At 38.6% G+C, this 14,957-nt stretch overlaps 1 protein-coding gene across 4 annotated transcripts in view; it reads right to left on the minus strand.

Moving 5' to 3' along the window:
* LOC146390491 (uncharacterized) overlaps positions 1–14,957 on the minus strand; it is a 43,208-nt gene that overhangs the window by 12,934 nt on the left and 15,317 nt on the right. For 3 of the 4 annotated variants that reach the window (XM_084923537.1, XM_084923539.1, XM_084923538.1), the window contains 20 exons: positions 13,134–13,232; positions 12,911–12,972; positions 10,549–12,821; positions 9,992–10,183; positions 9,863–9,897; positions 9,316–9,447; positions 8,971–9,099; positions 8,288–8,326; positions 8,043–8,171; positions 7,810–7,936; positions 6,915–7,085; positions 6,787–6,818; positions 6,109–6,273; positions 5,837–5,971; positions 4,447–4,485; positions 4,212–4,352; positions 2,209–2,297; positions 2,071–2,094; positions 1,141–1,669; positions 949–1,011 (listed from right to left, as the gene is read on the minus strand). In XM_084923537.1, coding sequence (XP_084779663.1) covers positions 949–1,011; positions 1,141–1,669; positions 2,071–2,094; positions 2,209–2,297; positions 4,212–4,352; positions 4,447–4,485; positions 5,837–5,971; positions 6,109–6,273; positions 6,787–6,818; positions 6,915–7,085; positions 7,810–7,936; positions 8,043–8,171; positions 8,288–8,326; positions 8,971–9,099; positions 9,316–9,447; positions 9,863–9,897; positions 9,992–10,183; positions 10,549–12,821; positions 12,911–12,972; positions 13,134–13,232 — 4,605 coding nt within the window. The remainder of the gene's footprint in view (positions 1–948; positions 1,012–1,140; positions 1,670–2,070; positions 2,095–2,208; positions 2,298–4,211; positions 4,353–4,446; positions 4,486–5,836; positions 5,972–6,108; positions 6,274–6,786; positions 6,819–6,914; positions 7,086–7,809; positions 7,937–8,042; positions 8,172–8,287; positions 8,327–8,970; positions 9,100–9,315; positions 9,448–9,862; positions 9,898–9,991; positions 10,184–10,548; positions 12,822–12,910; positions 12,973–13,133; positions 13,233–14,957) is intronic. The other variant, XM_084923540.1, reaches the window with a different exon arrangement.

Raw genomic sequence — 14,957 nt, forward strand, 5'->3', positions numbered from 1 at the left:
ATAACAATTTTAGCCTTTTCTGCAGCTATAGGGGATTTATGGCATCACTCTTGGCTGGAAGCAGTGCTTAAACAATGGAAAAAACAAACTTTGTCCAAAAACCTCTCATGTTTAGCTGTTTTCCACTTTTTCTTTGGTCATTTTAGCCTTTTTGGCCAGGGTGAAGGGAGTATCTGCCATCAAACAAGAAGACAGCCGCATGTAACTACGACTGTGTTTGCTAGTTCACCTTACATGCATTAATGTAATAATGTGGTTAGCCTACTCAACGTAAATTACACACGAACAACATTAAGCTACTCACGCAGAGAAGAACGGCTGCTGCTGCCATCATCATCAGTCATCATTTCTGCTACACTGGCAGGGCTACGGGCCAGGACTCTGCTCTTCGGGTTTTTGGGGGATGTTGCTAACTACGGGTCCGATAACAGGCACCACACCCGCAGTAGATGTGCTCGGTGTGAGGTCTCACAGCAAGCTATCAAATACGGCGCATTTCTCGGCTTTTAACAAAATGCTATACGTCGCCATGTGTTTCATCAGATTTGAGGAGTTACCTCCTTTGCACAGTATCACCTTAAAGCACTTGTTGCAGGCTGCTGAGTTTGCATCTTTTGCTGTGAAGTACAGCCAGACTTTGACCGCTTCGCTTTGGGCATTTTTAATCTGTAGCTCTTCTCTAAAAGAACGTACGTACCTGGGCCCACCTACTACGCTCGCAAAGGTAAAATGATTGGCTGGAATCCAAAGTGTATGACATCTCAGGAAAAGAAAAAAGCACCGCAATGTGCGCTGCTTTTCGGTCTGGTTACTACCGTTTGTCAGAACCGGTGCCATTACCGGTACCCATCCCTAATCATATCATAGTTTAGTGGGTTTGATTCTAGATACACTGTATGTTTATGCATATATGCAGACCAAATTTGAAGCTAGAAGTAAGGAACTCACCTTTTCTTCCATTTTCTCTTTACCCAAGTCACTTCTAGAGGTTGTTTCTCTCTTGCTGGGGTTCTAAAAAGATAAAGATTGCTTACTAATTTACTTGAACGAATTGGAAATGCGTTACCCTCACAAAAATATGGCAGGTCATAGTTAGAACATTTTTGGCACTTTGGAAATACACTTTTTGCCAGATATTACCATTTTATCCACAGTCTGTGTCTTGGTTCCCTGAATCAATATGGGCTCGTCAGCATTAATATAAGGAAGTTCTCTGATCGTTTCCTTAGACTTTGTCAGACTTGTGACTGGAGGAGCAGGGGTAGAAGCAGCTGAAAAAGTTCTTCCATCAGCAGAGGTGACTGAAATTACTGGTGACCCTTCTTCCCCTAACCTCCCTTCTGCCTTCTCTACATCCTGACTCGCCTGAAGAGCAACGGTGGATGTTATAGTGATCTCAGTTCCTGGTTTATCACTGGTTTCTTCCATTTCTTGGTCACTTGTTGCACTTTGTCCTGCTGTGAGAGACTTAGAAATGTTGGAACTAACTGATACTGCTGGTTGAGCAGAACCAGAGGTACTTGTTTGCTGAAGAGTTTGCGCCCCTTTATCAGAAAGAGAAGACTGTGCTCCACTTATCACAGTCGGGAACTTAACATCTGTGGTGTCCAGTTCAAGATTTACTTTAATCTCACTCGAGTCTTGCAGACGCTGTTTTAAGCTCTTCAAACTAAAATCAAAAGCAGAAAATCTTTGTTAGTTGCCCACAAAAAACAAGTTTGTTTTCACAAAAATGGTTACACATAACATGTTACAAAACAGAGAAAGAAACAAATATCATTTCCAATTTTTTGTTCAGCAGTCATTAGCTTAAGACACATTTACATAAACTGCCTGTTTTGTTTCTCCACATCTTTTAGAGCCAGTTCATTATAAAAATTACAGAGAAAAAAAACAAACAAAAAAAACCAAAACAACAGGAAACCATACTTCACCATATGAGACTATTATTTTTTCGTCAAACCAAGAATCCGAAAACCCAAAATGTTTAGTATTAGAACTGTTTTAACTTCTACAGGAGAAGCTGCACCCAGATTCAGGAATTGCCGTATTAGAAAGAGAAATACTCACGTTTCAATGCGTCGAACTTTTTTCCTGTATAGAGGATAAAAAAGGAGACGGTCTAAGGGTCTATTTTCATAACAAATAAATACGTAATTTATTCTAATAATTTATTCATCTCTTCCCCTATTTTAGTGAAAGTCATACCAAATTACATTCGTAGATAAATGTTCATTTGAAGCAATCTTCTCCAACACCTCTGTTACAAGACTAGATTCTGCCATCTCAATGTAAATCTGAGAATAGAAATAGTCATAAGAAAAGCACAAAGACAAAAAGGAAAACGTTTCTTAAAAAGTGATAGACATTAACAATTCTTATTGTTTTTGTAAACTCGTTCATGCTTTAGTTTACCTAAGCAAAGGTGCAGTATGAACTACAATATGACTGAACATGAAACACATACATAGATGGGAACATAGATCCAAAATTTATGCTATAGCGATCCTGACTGAAATACAGTGGGATGCAAAAGTTTGGGCAACCTTGTTAATAGTCATTATTTTCCTGTATAAATCGTTGGTTGTTACAATAAAAAATGTCAGTTAAATATATCATATAGGAGACACACACAGTGATATTTGAGAAGTGAAATGAAGTTTATTGGATTTACAGAAAGTGTGCAATAATTGTTTAAACAAAATCAGGCAGGAGCATAAATTTGGGCACTGTTGTCATTTTATTGATTCCAAAACCTTTAGAACTAATTATTGGAACTCAAATTGGCTTGGTAAGCTCAGTGACCCCTGACCAAAATACACAGGTGAATCCAATAATGAGAAAGAGTATTTAAGGGGGTCAATTGTAAGTTTCCCTCTTTTAATTTTCTCTGAAGAGTAGCAACATGGGGGTCTCAAAACAACTCTCAAATAACCTGAAGACAAAGATTGTTCACCATCATGGTTTAGGGGAAGGATACAGAAAGCTGTCTCATTGATTTAAGCTGTCTGTTTCCACAGTTAGGAACATATTGAGAAAATGGAAGACCACAGGCTCAGTTCAAGTTAAGGCTCGAAGTGGCAGACCAAGAAAAATCTATGATAGACAGAAGCGACGAATGGTGAGAACAGTCAGAGTCAACCCACAGACCACCACCAAAGACCTACAACATCATCTTGCAGCAGATGGAGTCACTGTGCATCGTTCAACCATTCAGCACACTTTACACAAGGAGATGCTGTATGCGAGAGTGATGCAGAGGAAGCCTTTTCTCTGCCCACAGCACAAACAGAGCCGCTTGAGGTATGCTAAAGCACATTTGGAATAAGGTGCTGTGGACTGATGAAAGTAAAATTGAGTTATTAGGGCATAACAAGGGGCGTTATGCATGGAGGAAAAAGAACACAGCATTCCAAGAAAAACACCTGCTACCTACAGTAAAATATGGTGGTGGTTCCATCATGCTGTGGGGCTGTGTGGCCAGTGCAGGGACTGGGAATCTTGTGAAAGTTGAGGGATACATGGATCCCACTCAGTATCAGCAGATTCTGGAGACCAATGTCCAGGAATCCGTGACAAAGCTGAAGCTGCACCGGGGCTGGATTTTTCAACAAGACAATGACCTGAAACACTGCTCAAAACCCACTAAGGCATTCTTGCAGAGGAACAAGTACAACGTTCTGGAATGGCCATCTCAGTCCCCAGACCTGAATATTATTGAAAATCTGTCTTGAGTTAAAGAGAGCTGTCCATGCTCGGAAGCCATCAAACCTGAATGAACTAGAGATGTTTTGTAAAGAGGAATGGTCCAAAATACCTTCAACCACAATCCAGACTCTCATTGGAACCTACAGGAAGCGTTTAGAGGCTGTAATTTCTGCAAAAGGCAGATCTACTAAATATTGATTTCATTTATTTTTTTGTGGTGCCCAAATTTATGCTCCTGCCTGATTTAGTTTAAATAATTTTTGCACACTTTCTGTAAATCCAATAAACTTCATTTCACTTCTCAAATATCACTGTGTGCGTCTCCTATATGATATATTTAACTGACATTTTTTATTGTAACAACCAACGATTTATACAGGAAAATAATGACTATTAACAAGGTTGCCTAAACTTTTGCATCCCACTGTAAGTAAAACAGTTAATGCAGTCATGCAACTGAAAACACGGGTGGGGGGGGGGGGGGGGGGGGGGGGGTGTCGTACCCTGTTAGCAAGTGGCAAGAATCTGACAAAAGAACCACTGAATGCCACCACTTGCATGACCATCATGATGAGGTCCACAGATGTCTCAGAGATCTCCACACAGATCAGCCGCTCCTCCAGAGACTCTGAATCTGGAACATGCTGAAAAACAATGAAAAGCCGCTGTTAAGGAACAGGAAATAGAAAAACTTTTTTTTGGATGACTACAGATATAATTAAGTGATAGCTTACTTACAATATTGCTCCATTTCATCAGATTTCTGTACATGACCTCCTACAAAAAGATTTTAAAAGATATTGTCACACACATTGCTATTCTGTAAATTCAATTATCCAACTCATAATCAGAGTGTTAATGTTAATGCTTTCCTGGCTGCTTTGTCTGTGGGGATGGTGTTCGCTCTGTGTTGTGTTGTAGCGTCCCAATGACACCTAATTAATCCTTGGTCCACCCCAAGGATCGGGTCCCCCGACACAAACAGAGTAACATAGTGTACGCTGTCAAGTGCCAGGAGGATTGCCAGGATTTATAAATCGGGGAAACCAAACAACCTCTGGCAAAGCGGATGACACCACACAGAAGAGCTACCTCTTCTGTGTGGTGTCATCTGCAGTTTATTTACACCTACAGGCCAGTGGACACTCTTTCAATGACGAGGATGTACACATCCTGGACAGGGAGGAACGCTGGTTTGAGCGCGGAGTCAAGGAGGCCATTTACGTGAAAAGGGAAAGACCATCTCTGAATCGAGGAGGCAGCCTAAGGGTACATCTTTCGCCATCTTACAATGCTGTGATTGCAGCTACTCCCCAACTCTCTGTGAATGGTACTCATGGCCATTGATCAGTGGGCTTTGATCAGTGGGCTTTGATCAGTGGTTGTTGATCAATGGTCATGAGAATTTGCATAATAATGATGAAGGAACCATTGTTCCTTCAGTGTGCTGGTTTCAGTCATTATGCTAATGTACTGTTTATAAGATTGGGGAAACCTACAGTCAGCTGAGACTGAAGAAGTCACTTGGATGAGTGACGAAACGTTTCTCCCACTGAAAACGCTACGTCCAGATGAACAGAATCAACTTTTGGAGATGGTTGTCAACTGGTTGCATTCAGGTTATAGTCCCATATAAAAGCAAAGTTATCAAGCATGTATGTTATTTTGTAGTTAAATTGAAATCCTGCGGGAACAAGATAAAAATTAATTTCAGATTCTAGCTGGACTCTAAAGGTAAGAAATTAAGGTGAATTTGTATGTTTATACTACGTAACAGTTAATCAGTGTATTATCATGAACAGACTGCATGTAATTGCTAACTTAAACCCATTAATTCACAAAACGATTCACTGACTCTGCCTTACAGTTTTTTTTTTTGTCGCAGTCTTGATACGCCAAAGATGGTAACTGACTGCGCGTGGCCACAGCCCTGGTCCCCACCTTTGAATTAACTACATCAAAGGCAACAAGACTGCAAGTTTATTGTACAAAGTCGCAATGGTTTTGGTCGTGCCAGTCTCCAACCACCATCCAACCACCATCTTCCCTATGATTTGATCATAGTTCATAGTTCAGCAAAATAACAGACCGAATAACACATCAAAGTTTTGGACGGAGCTTTCCATACCTCACTGGATCCAGGATGCATGTCCTGTAACACGAAGTGGATATTGAGTATCTGACCTCCGACAGAAATAGGATTTTTCCTGTGCAGTTGAACAAAATTGGTACAGGCATTCCAGTCACTGAAGTACACGAAGGCCTGTAGGTTAGGATAGAAAAAGCCTCAGATAAAAATAAAAGTTTTCAATAAAGCTTTGTTTGATTAAAAAAAACAAAAACAAATGAGGAATATTAAAATGTCTGTGCTTGTGTCAGTCTTCAGCATCTATTCCTCACCCTCCTCTGCAGTGATAAAACGATGATCTTGTAGTACAGAGTATGAAGATTATGAACAGGGAAATGGTGCCACACCAGCTTGGCGACATCCTCGTGTCTGTAGTTCCCTTCTGGCAAACCGGTCAGCATAATGTGGGGGAAAACAGAGCCTGGAGGACGGTTTTTCTACAGGACACAAAGTTAATTCAAAGAGGGGGAAAAAAAGCAGAGGCAACACCTGCACATTGTGCTTCCTTTGATAAAGTCATTAACTATTTTATGCTATTTGATACTGAAAACAGTTCATGACATTTTACATAATTAAGCACAGATTTTCAGAATGTAATGAACATGGGATAAAAATGCAGATTTCATATATATTCATATCAAAATGAGGAGCATGGAGTTTAGAACTGGAGATCAGGGGTGATTGGACGATTGACTCAAAAGCATTACAACATTATTTCTTTAGCAATTAAGAAGAAAAATGTCAAAAGTTGGTTCAAAGAGAAGCATTTGCAGATTCAGATTCAGCCAGTTTCTCCAAACTTCCAAGGGTGGTTATGCAAACAATTTTCAAACCACTTTCTTAACCAAATGTTATATCTAGTTGGTAAACAATATCTTATCACAAGTAATTAAAATTACAATTTTCTTGTTACTTGACCAGATTGGAGAATTTAAAAAAAATGTGCTTACCTGTTTTTTTGTCAGCCGGACTGTCACAAAATCTATAAGTCAAAAATAAACAGAGTCACATGTAAGAGCCACTTATTTCCTACATTTTGAATCTGGAGTTAAGTTCTAGTTCAATTTGTTTTTCTCACCTGGGATGACAAACCAAGGAGATGTTGTAGGAAACAAAAAGGGATACGTTTTCATTGTAACCCAAAATGGTGAAGTGCTTCCCTGAGGGACACCAAAATTTGCTGTTGGGATTGTTGCCCCTTCAGCGACAACCTTGCTGTCCGGCAAAGCTTTCGCTGCCAGTCTAGGTGCTGCACAAAAAAAAAAAAAAAAAGAGAGCTTTATTTTAATTTATTAAATGCTTTGATTTTGACATTTCCTATTTACCATCATATCATTCCAATTATTTTAAGATATTTAACATATAAAAAAAAACAGTGACTAGCTGCTGAGGCAGTTTGTTTTTGTTTTCAATGTAGCAGGCAAAAGAATTTTAAGTCAAGGTTAATTCTGTTGTATGCATGTATGGCACACGGTTGGTGTGGTCGTGATAATTTTGTGAGGCCACATAAAGGCTCAGATGAGCTTGCCAAAGTTCTACAAGTTGTCCCTCCATCGCTTGTGTCCAGATCACTCGCTACACTGCCACGCTGCTCTATTCATCTTCATTTCTGTGTTTGCGTGTGCACAGTGTGAGAGGCTGCGTTGACACCCTCACGACGGCCGACAGGATTTCAAACAGGTTTGATTTTCTTACGACCAAAAGATTGATGATCGGGAGCTGGTCGAGGTCGCTTCTCGTTACCCCATGTATACTACAGAATGCACGACATACGATTAAGGTGAAAATCGGACCGATCCCCAAAACTGTTGCACGACGGAAAAATAGTCTCTAAATGGGCCAAAAATCACTCAGTGTATGCCCAGCATAAGACCTACCAGTTACCCTTAAGGATATTTTTAGCTACCTATTATGTAACTCCCCATACATCTACATCTCATCTGCTTTATTTTATCCAAAAAACAAAGACTTACGCCTTGCTGTGGATTCATTTCTTGGTATCTTAATCCTGTAGACATTATGGGCAAAGCCCTGTTTCAGGAGGCTGTACCAAACTCCGAGTCGATCAGCATCGTAAATGGACTCAAATTCAATAAACACCTAGAACAGACATGCGTAAACATGAAAGATAAGAGAAGATAACACAACAATGTCTTTTTTTGTTTAAATCCTCTTAATCAAATGTATGAATAGGTGTGTTTTTAACCTTGTTGAGGAGAGGCAGGTAGTTTTTGACAGAACCGATTTTTTCCAAAGCTTCCCTGAGATCATTGGCCTCACTTGGTGAGATATTCTTGATGTAGATTACCGTTGATCCATCATCAGTTGTCTGCTGCTTTAAGAAGAGCCAGCAAACATTCAAACAAACACAAAGAGATTATTTTTGTTTGTTCATTTGATATGTTATATTTACAAATCCATGTATAATTTGGGGGGAAAAAAGTTACTTACATAATTCACCAGATTCATCAGGGTGCTATAAAACCCAAGCTGAAACATGAATGTAAGAGAACACAGCGTTAAAGGCACTACGCTCTACGGCAAGACACTTCTTACTCTCTTATTTAATTTTGGGTAGTATAATTTCAAACATTTATTGTATGTAAGGTGGCATTTGTAAGGCACTTGAGTCTGGAGGGTTTTCTTTTTTCCTTGATACAAATTTAGCAATTTGTGGCGCAGCACAGCAAAAGGCAGCGAAAGACTAATTTATCTAGTTGCATCATCAATAAATCATAATAATGATTCAAAGAACAGACAGTTTGATATTTTCAAGTTAAAAACTTGTAGCAAGGAAATCAAGATAGATAAAAGCTTTTTGCTAATGTTAACCAAGAAGCTTTGAAGTTTGAGGCAACATAACATATTTTTAAAAAAGAAAATTTTAAGACCATAGTATGGTATTTACATGCTCTATCTCTTACATTTAAATAATCTAAAAATTCAATTAATAAAAAACCTACTTTAAACAATATTTTAAAGTTATTTAGTTAATTACCATCCTCTCAGTGCCTTATTTACTAATCTACAGGGATCAACAAGATTGTGCACTAGAAGCACGGCAATTTTTTCCAAACATGCCACAATATACATCCACAATATACATTGTGGCATATTTTTGTATTAGTACGTACCGGATTCATTGGAAAGGAGTGGATTAAAAACTCCAAACAAAGTGTGGACCCATTGAGAATAATACTCTTCTCTTTTGACGCTTGAAAAAGCTTTTTTGCCTTCATCAGACTTGGCGCAATGGCAAAAGCCTAGAAGGAAAAGTCACATTTGTTATTATTCTAATTATTCACTGTGCACTGTGTACTGTACTTGTGTGTATTTGTGTACTGTGTTGGTGTACACAAATACACATTTTCTGCACACGCAGAAAATGTAGGCTGACCTCACATAAAGAAACCAAAGAGAGACCTAGAAATATACCTGTGGGATCACTGAGTAATGCAGATTTATAACTTGGTACCTACCATACGCATTTGAGGAATAACATAGATGTCATCTTCTAGATATCCAAATTCAAATAGGGTGAGCTGATTGGCAACGTCCGCCTCTGTGTAGCAGCTATTTTCATATTCTGGCAGGTTTGTGATCAACATCACCTTCATTTTAAACAGGAGGGGAAAAGGAGAAATTAGAAGTTAAGATTCAGGAAAGTGAACTTACCCAAACTATTAAGCAGAATGCAACACAGGAGACAAAAGTATGATGACTATCTTGTAAAAAGAAATGTGAAATGCCAAAAGCACCACTTTATTTCTTAAAAGCAACAACAACAAAAAAAAAAACAACAACAACAAAAAAAAAAAAAACACGTTTTGCATTTGTTGACTAAATTTCCAAATTATCTTTACAAAAGAGGAAAAACATTTGTAATTTTTAAAGACATACAGATAACACTATTACTTTTGCTAAACATTTATAAAGGATATTTTACTAGATTTTTATTATTCTTCTTGCTACAACTAAAACTGAGAGATGGGTTATTCATACCTTTAAGAAAAAGAAGAAACTTACCTTTGACAGCAATGTTTTATTATTTTTGAAACAATCTGCGAGGTAGAGTGAACATAAAAACAGTTAAATGGGAGTTTTGATCCGAAAAAACAAATAATGACCCACATACAGGCTTCTGTCATTACTTACTCAGGCGATTTCTATCCATGAGCTTTTCCATCTTCTCCCCAAAAGTCAGGTTGCTAAAACTTTGCTGTTGCTTGCCTGCTGTTGCAGCTGTTGGCTCAGTTTTGGAAGATGCAGCTACTGCAGTCGACACTGCCAAAACATTGCTGACAGTTTTTGACGGGCCCTTTTGACTTGTCACAGCAATCACAAGATCTTAAAAAGGAGGAGAAGTTTTATTCAGATAGATTGCAGTATTTTGAAAAAGAATTTTAGAAGCAAACCTCATGAACATGTCCACAGGCAGACATAAACTAAAGAAATGGCAGCAAACTCAGTAGGAATGTGTTCATAGAAATGCATTGAGTCCTGTGAAAACTATTTTTCAACATGTGTATGTTTTTTCATTATCAGTAACAAAGACACAACCTGTATTTTGTGTCTCCAACAACACTGTCCTACATATTCCATGCAATACTAAAGTCACAACTAATAATGCTAATAATGGTGCCTAACTGTTACCTTACTTATTCCTCAAATATAGAGTTTCAGTTTCACAAGCTTAATAGTATCAAACATACCTTTTTGCTGTGCGACTGTGTTCACACTCTGAACCGTCTGCTTTGCCTCCAGAGCAGCTTCAGTTGAACTTCCTGACATTTGCAGGGTTTTTTGTCCTAGTGTAGTTGTGGACTCTGGATCTGGCGTCACACTCGGTTGGATCTGTGATGAGGATGGCATTTTTATAGTTGTCTGTGGTGTCTTTAGTGTCGTCTTTAATGGGGTCGAAGGTTTGGGTAGAGATGCATCTAGTATGGTGTCAGCTGTATCAATTGAAGGTTGATTCTCCTTGGATTTGGTTGCTAGGGCCTTTTTACATGCTCCAATCTCCAGTGATTCAGCACGTTTGGTATCTTTTGCATCTACATCAACACTGGTAGATTCTACTGGGTGCTTTGTTTCAGAAGCTGCTCCATTTCTTGTTTCAAGAACCTTGGTTGTGTTTTCAAGCACTGTTGCAGATTTTTGAATCTCCAAAGTTTCTGTGTTTTTGACAATGGTCTGTGTCGTATCAGTAGAGCTTTCAACTTCCATGGACTCTGTCCCTTTTGTTTTTCCAGATTCTAGTGATTCACTGTGTTTGGCCTCTTTTGTCTCAGCTCTGGTCTGCAGTCTCTGAGGGTGATCAATTGTTGGTGTGGTCTCGGTTGTACTGGCTGCTGTCTGACCCTCACTTGATTTGGCTAGTAAGGCCTTTTTCTCAGCAAAATGTTCGACTTCCATTGCCTCGTCCACATCATTTTTGGCAGATCCAGAATCTTGAACCTTTGTATCCTCAAAGCAATCCTCAGTGTGTTTGGGCTCTTTTGTCTCAACTTTCAACAATTTTGCCTGCTGCTGTGTTTCAGAAACTGATACATTTTTTGTCTCAGGAATCTTGGTTTTCTTTTCAGGAACTATTCCAGATTCTTGAACCTCCGAATTCTTGTAGGATTCTGTTTTTTTTATGGTAGTCTGTGTTCTATGAGGTGTATCAATCGGATATTTTGTTGGAGATACATCTAGTTTAATCTCAGTTGTGCTGGTTGGTGTCTGATCCTTATTGGATTCGGTTAGTTCAGTTGTTCTGTCAGTAAAATGTTCTGTGGGCTCTGTCACTTTTATATTCCCAGAATCAAGTGGTTCAGTATGACTGGCCTCTTTTGTCTCAGCTTTGGCTAATTCTGTCTGCTGCTTCATTTCAGAAGCAGACACATTTCTTGCTCTGTCTTCCGGCATAACTGCAGATTCTTGAACATTTGTGTCCCTTTTGGGAGTCTTGAAGGTCGCATCAGGCTTATTTTCTGAAGCTTTAGGTTTGGGTGGAACATTTGTGGCATGAACTGTGTCCAACATGCCTTTTTGCTGCTCTTGACCCTTTTCGATCCTTTCAGGTGTCTGCTTTGTATCCAAAGCAGCTTGAGCTGAGCTCCCTAAAGTCTGTGGTGGTGTTTGTCCTATTTCAGAGGACTCTGGTTCTCGTAAGCATTTGCTACCGGAAAAACTTTCAACTTCCATGGGCTCTACGACTTTTGTATTCACAGACTCTAATAGTTCAGTGTGTTTGACCTCTTTTTCCTTCTGATTAACTTTTTCATCAGCCTGGTTCTTTGTTTCAGAAGCTGTTGCATTTCTTGTTTCAAGTACCTTGTTTGTCTCCTCACTCACCACTGTTGGCTGCTGAAACTTTATTTCCATTTCTGGTGGCTTTAAAGTCTCTACACCAGGCTTATCCTCTGAAGTTTTAGATTGAACATTAGTGCCCTTTACAGTAATTTCCTCCACATTTAATGTTGTTGAAGTTCCTGTTGCAGCCAATTGTTGTAATTGACTTTGAGGTTTGTCAATAGTTGAGGCTGTTTGTGCTTGGGCAACTAAGACCTTTGCACGAGTGACAATTGCAGTTCCTTTAATTGGATTCACAGTCTTTTTTGACAATTGGACCACCTTGACTGTATCTTTAGATGCAACTACAGAGTTTTTAGCATTGCTTTCAGATCTTTTGAGGGCAGGTCTTTGTTTTGAGACGGCATCACCCTGCTGCTTTCCTGAACTTTTGGAATCATTACAACCTTTAAGATTTGAAGCATCTTTCTTCTCTTGAACAACATTTACAGCTCCTTTTGCAGCTACTTTGCCTTGCTTTAAGGTTTTGGATATCGGTTTTGTTGAGACACTTTTTGCTTTGGAAACCAAGACTTTTGCTTTAGTAACAAGTTTGCCTGTTGTATTTTTTTTGTCTCCAGATGACAAAGACAACGGCTTTTTAAAAGAATTTCCAGTTGAAGCGGATTTAGTTGACTTGACGATTTTTCTGTGAAGAAAAGATTTTAATAAGTGCAAATGACAGGAACAAAGAGAATCTCAATCGAGATGAAGGTCTGAATGTCAAGCATATCTTACTTCTGTGGAAGCTTCTGTTGTTTTTTGGTAAAAGTTGGAAGAGGCTTCTTTGTAACATTATCCTGTAAACAGATTTAGTTTGAATAAACATGAAAAAGTATAATATATTAAATTACATAATAAAATTAGTAAAAGAAATACAGTATAATGATGCTACAGCAATACATTCCAAGTTTTGACAGTTTGACCATAATTAAAAAACAACTCAGAAAAGGTACAATACCTGTTCTCTGACAACAGTGACTAGTATTCCTTTTATGTCGATGCTCTTTAACTTTTTCAGTTTTTGAGCATCTTCTTCTTTCATGAAATTCACTTTTGCCTACATGTGCAAATAAACACACGAAGTGAAATCATTGTGATTATTTCAACCATCTAGACTATGTCCCCACTATATTCACAAACTAAAGGTTAGATTTACCATGTGGGGCAAATTAGCCAGAGACCACATTCACTACCAAGACCAGCACAAAACAGTGGTTCAAAAACAAGCAGACATAACGGCAATCAACTAAACTAAATTTTAATTAGGTATAGGTTGTTTTTTTTTGTTTTTTTTAAATCTTCTCTTCTAAAACAGCACTTCAAATCCTGTAATGGCATGTTTTTTTAAACAAGTGTGAACTGTCAAATATTGCTCATAAAAAGAGATCTTTTGGGATGAAAAGCATGTTTTGTTGCTTGGATAATCCCTAACCAAACAGCAAAGCAATAACCAAAAACAGAACAAGGGCACTTCTATACATATTTATGTAACTCAGAGTTATGTTAGGTTATTGTAAAACTTTCAGTCATGTAAAAAAGAAAGAGCAATTTCAACTCTAGGGTTTTACTTATCAGGACATGATAAAAATCCTAGCCCTTGCGAGGCTCTAAAATGTTTTGAACACAATCTCATAAAAATTGTGTAAGACTGTCAATTTTTTTTTTTTTAAATAGAAAAAAAATTATTTGAACAAAAACTAAGCCAAGATGGTGAAGCAGTGTGTGAAAAACTAAGTAGACCCCATGATTTATTGTGGATGAATTTTGGCCTTTTCTCCCCTTCTTTTCACTTCAGTTCATTGATATGGGCTCAAATTGTGGTCATAAATATTTTGTACTTGTAAATCAGTTTTGTACTTGTAAATCAGGATTTGTATGTGTAAGAATTTGTGTGTGTGTAAAAAAAGATTTGTATGTGTAAAACGAATTTGTGTGTGCGTAAAAAAAAGATTTGTGTGTGGACTTAACCAAAAAACTACGTGAGAAAGTCTGCACTCAAGTTTCAAGTTACAAGTACGAATTTTGACCCGGTTTTTCTTCCTTTCATCTGATTGGCCAATGTCATGTCAATCACAAATTTAACTATCCAATCTGAGAACAGATGGGTTTGGCTGTCGGAGGGGTGCTTTTTTGAACTGCAGGTCCTTGAAGGGTAATACAGTTTGAAGCTGGAGGATCTCTATATAAATATCCGATAGAAGCTAGGTCCCCTAACTTTCAGCAGCTATTGAAAGGATAAAGTTGTGGTATATCAGTGGTTAGAAATACCATTATTACTTTAGGATTAGTTTAACACAAAGTCAGGGCTGACCCGGGACCATTGCTGTGAGTCACAGTGCGCAGCATAAAGGTCCTTTCACATCAGACGCAGCATGTGCTGCTAATGCTTACTGCTAACTAAAAGCAAAGGATCCAGATTTTGTTGCGCTGGCTGCTGAACTCTGTGGGTTTTTGCAGCAGCTCTACCTGTACTAGATGCACCTGCTCCTTGTCGTTTCTATCTCTGACGTTATGTCCTCTACAAGAGTTTCTGTTTTTTTTGCTGGTTCTTCAAATGTTCAATAAAAACATGTATGCTAATTCATAACGAAGGAAAGCTTTGTAAGTATCCCCACTAGTGAAGACTGTCATTTCCACAACACTGCCCCCCCCCCCCCCGCCGGAGGTTCGCAGCGCTGTTGAAAAGGTTCAGGAGGTCCCTGTATTAAGCATGTAAACCTGTGACACAAAAATCAGACCACCACAGAGTGTTTTCCTGGTGATGAAGGAAAACCTGGGCTGG

This window comes from Perissodus microlepis, chromosome 3 (genome assembly GCF_051167445.1).
Source record: "Perissodus microlepis isolate ML-2025 ecotype Zambia chromosome 3, ASM5116744v1, whole genome shotgun sequence".
Classification (NCBI taxonomy): domain Eukaryota; kingdom Metazoa; phylum Chordata; class Actinopteri; order Cichliformes; family Cichlidae; genus Perissodus; species Perissodus microlepis.